Raw genomic sequence first — 10,680 nt, 5'->3', positions numbered from 1 at the left:
TACATAACATGATCCTTCTGAGGCAGTAGTACCATTTCCCCCATCTTATGGGTGGAAAACCTGAAGCAGAGAGAAGTTAAGTAATTGGCTTTGTCACACAGTTATAAGTGTCAGAATCAGGGCTGACCACAAAATGTGCAAGCCAGAGTCCATGCATGTCATTGCTGCATCATCCTGTTTCTTCAGTGCTAAAGTAGCCTTGCCAGATTTTAATTTGTAAATCTAAGAGACTGTTCCCAATATATAGGGTAGGGTCCCTAGGCCTGGCCGGCGATCAGGGCCGATCTGTGGGACGACTGGTGGGGCGATCGGGGGGGGCTCCCACTGGCACCTCCCTTGGCTGGCAGCCTGGCACCATCTGCTCACGGGCCAGCCCCACCCCCCCACCAACACTGGCAGGGCGATTGGGGAGTGGTGCTGCCCACTTGCTGGCAGGCCCTGCCCCCCAATCACACCACCGCCACCGGTTGCCTCCCTCTGCCCACAGGCACCCGCCTTGGCTGGCCTGGCGCCACCCGCTCACCAGCCCTGCCCCCGGCTGACCAGTCGTTCCGCAGGTCGTTCTGCCATTTGGTCAATTTGCATATTAGGGTTTTATATAAATAGACTAGAGGCCCAGTGCACGGATTCGTGCACCAGTGAGGTCCCTTGGCGTGGCCTGCAGGGATCCGGGGAGGAGCCGCTCCTGCTCATCCCAGCCCCTGTAATCCCGGTAAGCTGAGCGACACTCCCGCTGTGGGAGCACACTGACCACCAGGGGGCAGCTCCTGCATTAAGCGTCTGCCCCCTGGTGGTAAGTGCACATCACAGCAAACAGTCAAGCGGTCACTTAGGCTTTTATATAGAGAGATAGAGATATGTATAGTGTGTGTTGTATTATATGTATGGACATATATTAGTCAGTACTCATATATGTAAAACACCTCTACCTGACACAATAGAAGCATCAAATAAAATGTTAGCTACTATTATTGTTATTAATCTTACATTAATATCATCCAAATATTTGTGAATCTTGGCACAACAGAATAGACTTTCCCTCTAAGAACTAAAATATATAGTTTCTGCAGTTCTACCAAAAAGAATAGTAATAGACTTTTTCATAGACTCTAAGAAATAGGCTTTAGAAGAGTCAAGAAGGCTAAAATCCAGGTATATTACGATGAAGAAGTTGATTATATTGTAACTTTGGAATAAGGAAGATCTACTGTCCAGATACAGTGGTGAAGCCAGCATCATCCAACCCAGCCAGGATTGCAATACCATGCATGGCTTTAGCCACAGAGGTTTAGACATGAGAGAAAGGGAAAAGGAATCATCACAGATCTATACCACAGTCATTCTCAATGGAACAAAACAAAACAGAAGATAGCTCAGGGGTGCATTAGACTAGGTTTTATGAGGTCAGCCCCTTTAAAAAGAAAATTTCAACAGTAAACCAATTATTTGCCATCTTCATTAACTGCCTCTGAAAATTCAACAAGCAATATCTGAAGCAATTATATTAACACTCAAAGTACAACAAAAATGAATCAGTTTGATAACATACTTCCAAACGGCAATTCTGAAACAAAGCACTTTACTCTTTCATTCTTCTGTTTGCTTTTTTTCTGATTATGTCAATGGAATATTAAAAGTTAACCACCCAGACATTAATTAAATTTTTATTGGAATCTTCATATTCACTTTGCATTTCTTTAGAATTTTTACTGGCAAAAGATCTCCTATATGTTCATTTATTTTAATTCCACCACTCCAAAAAAACGTAATGACTAGTATATCATTAATTCCATTTCTCAGATGAGAAGGCAGACTTAACAAGGAGAACCGCTTTCCCTAGTACCACAAGAACCACCTTGAAACATATGGCTTGTATTTTCAGACTGGAGTTACAAAGACCAACGCAGTTGCAATCTTTTAAAATTATGTGTGCAGATTAGAAAACTATAATAAGCATACCTGTATTGGAAATATTTTCACAGCGACATATTCATTGAGCAACTGGGCTTTCCAGACACAACCAAATCTTCCCCTTGCTTTCACTTCTAGTAACTGCAGTGGCTTCAAACCTAGTAATGGAGAAGGTGGGGGTGGTCCTGGGTCCTACAGATAAATAACAATAATAATATTAAAAAGCAGCACTTGATACATATCTCTCTAAATGTGAGGGGAAAAGTTGAGTGTACTGAGGAATCAATTGACAGAAAAGGTAAACACATACAAATGACATTAACTTCAATCTTGCCCAAACTGAGTTCTCAAGCATTCCTAATTATCTATAGTAATCACAAGGCAAGCAACTTGAATTAAGAGTTTTCATAAGAACATTCGGCAGTACTGCTATGAATGTATAGTGGGGAAAAAGATCTAAAATCTTTTTGATCCACTGTCACTAATTTTCCTGACTAAAACTTTCTGTGGCCTCTAGGATACTATTAATAGTATTTCAATGGTTTCATCCAGTTGATACTTCCTTACAGAATGAGGATTCAAAAAGTGCCAGAAACAGCAAATTATGGCTGTGTCTCAAAGAAAACTTGTCCTCAAAATCCTCTACTTTCCCCAATTGCTCTTTAAAATCTTTCTTCAATTAATCTCAGAAATACCCACAGTGATTCTCAAATGCAAAGCACATAAAAGAAATGTCAGTTAACGTTGCTATAGCCCAACTGTTCCATTCATTCTAATGTTCCAACCTATTAACAATTTACCCCTTTGCTTATAATTATTTCCCAAAACTGATCTGAGATAAAAATTATTAGTGTTCTGGAACTGACTGGCAAAAGAAAAGTGCAAATAATAATCAAGAAAGTGAGTGGTCATCCTGGTAGGTGATACAAACTGTAGGTAAAAGAAAGAGAAGTGAGTGTACCGCTATAGTTAACTTTTTTAAGTGGAGTAAATACAAATAGGGGTATAGCATTTACAAAGGACAAAGGAATCCTCCCTATACAGACTGGAGTAGCAACCCTTCACTGAAAGTATTTTATCAGTTCAATATCTGCAAAGAAAAAAAGACATAGGAAACCTTTTGGAAAGTTTCCAGAAGAAAAAAAAATAGAAGTATTTGAAGGGCTGCATAATGAGTATTATAGGGAGCAACTAAAATTTCTGTGTCTACAGCAACAGACATTATGACACTGGTGGCACATAAGACATGTGGAAATAGTATGTCACCCCTATACTGATGCACCTCTCTCTGCCTCCTCCCCTCGCGTAAAAAGAAAAGATCTCCTCTTCTAATGCCGCAAGACTGTGAGTGCTCCCTTTAGGCATTATTCAGCCTGCCAGTGCCACTCGAGATTTTAAAAAGTTCGCATCTACATCAGAAGAACCCTTAAGAATAGAAACACTGCAAAGTATTAAAGAGAAAAAATATGTAATTTCAACTAAAGTAGACAATCTTTTACAAAACGGTTTCAGAATTCCGATTTTTTAAAACGGTAAGATGACTACAAGACTTCCTGTGACTCATTTCAATTTATTTTTTTAAATGTCTACAGAAGTTGTTTTTCCATCACATACTCAAAACATGAAAGGTTAGCAGAGATAAAGAGTATTTTTGTTTTTAACAGGGACAAATCCAGGGAGTCAGATATAAATCTCATAGATGTATGCCCCTAAAGTTATTATCTTCAGTGGGAGAGGACACAAAAATCTCTGGAAAGGTTTTAGTAAAACTTAATCCTCCCTACCTCATTCTTTGATCATTTAAACTCTTAGATTCTACTGCTAAGTTTGTTACTTATGTGAATGCGGATTCAGGAGGGGGAAAAAAGTTGAAAACTACTCTTCTAGAGGCAAAGGACTCAGTGCTGAAAATCCAAGAATTATTGGATAAATGCATAAAAGAAAATTTACGCTAACTAACTAAAAAAGTTCAATTCGAAAAACTTAAAGTAACTAAAACAATAATGTCAATGATTTCCCCTCCTTTAGAGGTAAATTAGAAAACTTGAATTTTCAAAGCTGGGATTCCAAAAACTAAAATATACAGATAAGAGCTGAAAGCTGAAGGAAAAATAACCAAATAAAGGGTAATATGGCTCTAAATTTAAACACTACGATTTTTAATAACTTATATATAAATTAACTGATAATGTCTCTGGATAACATATACATTGCCCATTCTTGGTTCTAGAGTACCATCTACCTGGAAATGATGTCTATTAAACAGGATTTGGATTACTTAATTCACAAATCAAATTAAGAATATGTCAGCAGTTCAAAACATGATTTAACATAACATTAATCTTAATTTTAGGAAACATAATAAATTTTAATGTCTATGCTTAGAAAAAAAATAATTGAGTGTTTTTCAAATGCAAAGATAAACTTCAAAGTTCCCATGTTTCCAAGGCTCTGTTTAGCAGGCTTCTAAGCTACCATTATTTCAGTGAGAAATCTTAGATAGCTCTCCTAATGATATTACCATTATATCATAGCCTGAAAACATAACCACTGTCAAAATTAGTTATAAGTAAAAAGCTTAAATTAAGAATACTGGCCAATTTTCAAAGGGTGATAAAAAGGTCTTCAAAAGTACATTCCTATAGAGTATCAAATAAGAAATATTCTTTATAAATAACATCCTATAATACTTAAAAGGTTGGGTAAAAAAAACAGTAACTATAATAGGTACCACTATCTAAAATTTATAACATCAATCAACATATCTTTTGCTTTTTCAATAAAAAATCAGTAGAATGTTCTTCTATTTCATACTTTTCAGTTCTTTATTAAGCTTTAACTGAATCTCTAATATCTAGCTTTTACTTATTCTATAATCCAAGATTATAAATGATTTTCAGTTATTAACATCATTATACTAATTTACCCACACAAAAAACAATGCTCGATTCTAGATATAAAGATTTATACCTTTAAAGTATAAGAATACCTGGGAAGACTAATTCAGACTTAAACTTCAAAAAGACAGCAACATTGTATTGTTATCCGTAAAACAGGGATTTGCCCTGCCATGCAGAAAAACTACTTTCAGGTGGGAGCAGCTATGAGGACTGCAGAATTTCTAAAAAATCTCCCTAAGTCTCTGGTTCTTTTGCAGTATCCATACTATATTTGCAGTTAAAAAGATACGCATTAGAACATGGCTCTGATTACATCCCTTCTTTACCCATTTGTATGTGAAAATTATGGCCTCGTGAGACATCATGTTATGAAGCAATAAATGACTACAGCTGGCAAAAGTGCCTCCCACCCCAACACACTAACACTACTATAACCAATACCTGAATACATTGTTCAAAGAAAGAACTGCAAAGAAGTTTGTGATCATTTTACTTATTCTGAATTCTCCAGATGAAGGCTGAACTCTAATTAAAGTTTTAAACTACCACACAGTGAAAAATCAAGTTATACTTCCCTAGCTAGTCCATTTGCTAAAGATGTCAAAGATGAAAGAAACTATCTGAAAATATAGATTCCACATTAAAAGATAATGGATTCAACCAGAAAGTCAGCACCTATCAAAGGTGAGGACATGCTAACATTTAAGCTAATGATGTTATATAAGAATTAACCAATACAAAGATTTTAAGACTAAAAATCTTGCCATTAGGTGTTAACTTCTAATCAACTAAAACAATTGTGTCTACATTCCACCTCAGGTGAGTATAAATATTGTTAACAATCCTTTAAACCAAAAACTATTATTATGGCAAATCAATCATGTTTTCAATACCAAAAGTAGAAAAAAAACTTCATAACATAAATGTATAAACTATAAAGGATGCACAATAAAGCAATAACAAATAATCTAAGAACAAAATGTTTAGTATGCATCCACAAAAAAGTTCCACAACCATAAAACAAACATCAATGCATCTTACCTCTATCATTATATGAAAGGCGTGCTTGTGAAGAAAAAACACAGGCAAAAGAAATTACGATTTATATCCAGAATGAAATGAAAAATGACACATCAGTTACAAAAGTGAAGGAAGAAGGATAATGATTTAGCTTTTTAAAATTCTTTTAAAAAACTTTCCTTAAGGGGAAAAAAAATTGGCAATGATCCACTGTATAATATTTCTAAAATGAGACTTGGGAACACTTTCCTTATAAAACAAAGGAAAGTAATATTTGAAAAAACAAACTGGGACATTACCTATCAGACAGATGACTCTTGTATAACCCCAAGTTACCTGATCGAATGGACTTTAAGCCAGTAAATAAACTAAACCAAATCTTAAATAACTGTTACTTATTTTTCCTAAGAAGTTATATTGTCTTAGCTATAAGAGTACAAGTAATTTAATTGAGAAGAAATGCATTGGAATTGACTTCTGGACACCAGAGGGCAGTATTGCCTTTAACAAAATTTGTAAGAGCAGCACTATATAGCTCAGACCACACTCTCTGACAGTTATCTTCACAATCTCTAGAATCTTCTACTTCCTGAACTGCTGCACATCCCTTTCATCGAAGGCAGTAAAAGCATAACAGTGAAACAGAAAACTGTTTCCGGTGCCAATGTGAATGTGTGCAACAATACACTAGGGTAAAAAAAAAGAAGGGAAGACTAAGAAGGTCAGAATTAAATAGAAAGAGTGACAGACCAGGCCCACTGCTATTCTATTTCTCTAGCCACAGCAACAGTAAAGAATTCAAGCAGCGGTGGCCCTGAGAACAAGTATCCAAACATACTTTTCAATCTGAGGACACTCATAGAGAACAAGATTTTCAATGCCCTAGTCATCACAAAATAGGTAAGGGCCCAAATTAAAAATTAAGAGAAATATTGTCACCACAGTGTAAAGGAAGGCTATGAATCCCTCCAATCACTGATTATATTCTCCAGTTTCCAATATTTCTAAAGAGAAAAATAGCAACAAAAAAATATTTGACAGCTCATTTATCTATACCAGTTGCTTAACTAGTTTTTTTGCCTTCTTAATTTTTTCCTGTGACAATTCAGGATTGTTTATAATTCATGTAAAAGGCTTAGCTAATCCTACTATTAAAACATCTTATCAGTACTCCAGAGTAAAATTCATTCCTTGTAAGAAATACATGCCTTTATTGGCTTAGCTAATCCTACTATTAAAACATCTTATCAGTACTCCAGAGTAAAATTCATTCCTTGTAAGAAATACATGCCACATGAATAACTAGACGATAGCTTCCCAAGGTTTAAGCACCTCTCAGGTTTTGTTTTCATACAGGTGCTTTCAGAGATAAAGATGCCACTGTAATAACATTGTGCAAGCAGGTGCCATTCACGAACCTTACCAAAAAGTATAAACTTGTTCAATGTACACATTAGAATAAACTATAGAATGATGCAAACTAAACAAGAGACACCAAGAACAGGCCTCAATGTATCAACAATGTTATAAAATAAAAGGGTCCAAACAGAATCCAAAAAAATAAATTCACCAAAATACATAAATAGATATAAAGGAACCAAACAAAACAGTCTGGATTCACAAATGGAAAATGGAACTTGAATGTCACTAACTATAACTGGAGAAAGCAGTGAAAACCAAATAAGCACATTAATATCAAGTATTTAGGTTTGCTGAATAAAATTCTTTTAAAAAACTTTCCTTAAGGGGAAAAAAAATTAACTGTCAAACATCAGAAAGGAATGAACAGTACTTCTCCATGATTCAACAAATCTTTACTGAGTGCCGAGTTTGTGTCAGGCACTGACTATCTAGGCTCTCTTGATGCTTACTATAGTGTAGGTAAGAAAGACTAAGCTAATCAAAGATTACACTAATAAATGCATAATTATAAAGAGCAAGAAAAAGGAATTCAGTACCTTGAGCACCTGTAAGGAGTTTAACTTAAACTGGCAAGTTAAATAAGAGAAGATCTTCCTGAGAAGAGGATCCTTGAGAAATGGAATAAGTATTAGAGGTAGGAAGATAAGGGAGAGCATTATGCTAAGTGAAATAAGCCAATCAGAGAAAGATAAATATCACATCATCTCACTCATTTGTGGAATATAATGAACAACATAAACTGATGAACAAAAACAGATCCAGAGACAGAAAAGCATCGATCAGACCATCAAACCTCAGAGGGAAGGAAGGTTGGGGAGGGTGAGGGTAAGGGAGAGAGATCAACCAAAGGACTTGTATGCATGCATATAAGCCTAACCAAAGGACACAGACACCGGGGGGGTGAGGGTATGAGTGGGGGGAGTGGGAGGGCAATGGGAGGATAAGGGCACATATGTAATACCTTAAACAATAGAGAGAGAGGAAAAAATAAAAAGATAAAGTATAAAAACAACATTGGGACCCATCCTACAATCCTAACTTGCACAACCAAATGGTTATTGGTTCCATTTACTGAGAAACAGGTTTGAGAGAGATCACTACCCTTGAATGTCAAGTGCTTGGAGACATCTAGGTGGAGACATTTAGATATACAAAACTGGAATACAAAGAAATCTTCCTAGAAATAGGGATTTAGGTTCATTTGCATACTATAAATAAATATATATGACATATAATATACATTTTCCCCTACTTAAACTATTCTGATATCACTCAAAAACTTCTTAGAAGAATTAAGAACCCCCTACCCAACGTATTTGAAAACTGATAAATTCTAAATTTGTCTCCTCTTAGTCATCTAATTATCTTACATTCTAAGAAACTTTACAATCGCTAATTATAAAAAGACTATTGCCAAGTAGATAGAAATAGGATCTATAAAGAAATAACACAGTGTGTGTATGAGGACAAATGTTTCTGAGCTAAGGAAAGCAAGACATTATACATTAACAGATTCAATAATAAGGATACTGTCAAATGCACAGCCATGATTCCAATCCAAATAGAGTTTCAAAATTCCTGTGATATATCAACTCCTACTTCCTACAGTTTCTCTCATCTAATCCTCCTGAAAGCAAAGCAAAAACAGACCAAGGTGGATAAAATTAGAATTCTGAACACATTCCCTAAGAAGCTGTTAGTTCCTCAGGGTAGCCAGCCCTGAGGTTAAAAGTCTGAAAGAGATGTAGGGATGCCCATTCTCCTTTTGGTTGCTGCTCAGTACCATCAGATTTTATTGGTATGAAAAATTTTTTGTTCATTTCAGCACTTGAATTCTGAAAGTAAGGCTGAAAAAATGAAAAGGACCGTGCTATACATTAATGTATTGTGATATGGGAAAGTGGTTATGTTTATCTATAAGTCTATATATGCTCACTATAAAAACTTTTTTAAACGTAATTTATGTACTCTGATCTTTACCCTCACCCTATTTTAGTTTTTTATGAACCCCACATTATTATTTACAGAAATAAGCCATTAAATTAAAATTACTTCAATGAATTTAATCCTTGGATATAGATGCACAGGCGTTTTTGCCAATCAGCAAAATGACTCTAGGCCAACTGATTTACCTACCCGTGTCTTGGTTTTCTTAATCTATAAAATGGATTTAAAATAGGACCTAAATCATGGGATGTTGAAAGATTAAATGAGTTAATCTTAAGTGCTCTGTATAGCACCTGATAGAGTCAAAATGAAATCTTTTATTACACTAAATCAATTTCAAAGTATTGACATGTATCTACAATGGTTTCAATAACAATGATTGATTTTGAGTAAAATTTTGAAGTTGTTATTCTGATAGCAATAATAGCTAACACTTATTGAGGACTTAACATTAACTGAGCACCCCAGATGTGGCTCTTCTCCTAATCACTAAAGAGCTAGAATCAGGTACTTCTCCCTCCTTCCCTCCATCATTGCCCAAAATTATTGAAGCAACTCCCTTCTTACTCTCTATGTCCTTCATTTCCAAACTGTAAAGTCAAACAACCAATCAACCAACCTACTTTTCATTCATCTACGTATTAACTGTGGGCTCCAAAAGGGCTACTGGCAAGGACTGTCCTGGTGCTTGCTTACCACTGCACATCCAGCATGGTGCCTGGCACACGATGGGCACTCAAGCATTAGGTGAGTGGTTAAACAAAACAAACTTTCATACCTCCCAGCCTATCTGATATGAGCAGCTTTCACTAATAAACAGACTTTTATTCATTTTTATAATCTCAAATTAATAGAAAAAGGTTTGACAGCAATGAAGTAGCTAGGAGTGGAGAAACAGATCCAGGATGAGGTCCAGGAAATAAGAATAGAGAGGAAAGCAAACTTACTTCTTCCTGTCTACCATCTCCTTGCCAGACAAGGAGGAATAATGTCCTCTGGTCTACATGCATCAGTCCCATTTGTAAATTGGCAGACTGGGTTCTCCACAGGCCAAAGAAAAACTGAACTCAACGCTTTTTAATTTAAATGGAAGTCAGTCTTAGAAACAAGGTGCTTTAATTTTAATGTGTAGCTTTAACTTACTTTAAGCTTTTGAAGCACCTTTTTTTAAATTTCCCTTTCTTCCTTTCCCTTCCTTTGGCTTTTGAACACAGGATTTCAGGCAATCTCCAAGTGGGCCTATCTGTGTGTTTGTAAGTGAAACAGCTTACATATGCCTAATGAGAGTAATTTTTTTTTTCAAGCTGCATGTCTATGGATAATTTATGACACTTTTCCCAGAATTAGTATAGAAGTATGTATAAAAGTAAGGTGTAATTTAGGTTATCAATATAAAAACAATCACACACAAAGGTGGAACACAGAAGGAAGAGACATTTGTAATAGCCCTGTACTATTTCTAAAGCATTTTCCCCCCCCA

The 10,680-nt window shown here is 35.7% G+C and overlaps 1 protein-coding gene across 3 annotated transcripts in view; it reads right to left on the bottom strand.

Annotated features, from left to right (window-relative positions):
- ACVR2A (activin A receptor, type IIA) overlaps positions 1-10,680 on the bottom strand; it is a 99,375-nt gene that overhangs the window by 15,715 nt on the left and 72,980 nt on the right. For 2 of the 3 annotated variants that reach the window (XM_014534022.1, XM_005859279.2), the window contains 2 exons: positions 5,853-5,876; positions 1,960-2,103 (listed from right to left, as the gene is read on the bottom strand). In XM_014534022.1, the coding sequence (XP_014389508.1) occupies positions 1,960-2,103; positions 5,853-5,876 (168 nt within the window). The remainder of the gene's footprint in view (positions 1-1,959; positions 2,104-5,852; positions 5,877-10,680) is intronic. The other variant, XM_014534023.1, reaches the window with a different exon arrangement.

The sequence above is a fragment of the Myotis brandtii genome, unplaced genomic scaffold (assembly GCF_000412655.1).
Source record: "Myotis brandtii unplaced genomic scaffold, ASM41265v1 scaffold125, whole genome shotgun sequence".
Classification (NCBI taxonomy): domain Eukaryota; kingdom Metazoa; phylum Chordata; class Mammalia; order Chiroptera; family Vespertilionidae; genus Myotis; species Myotis brandtii.
This window is presented reverse-complemented; position numbering and strand designations above follow the sequence as displayed.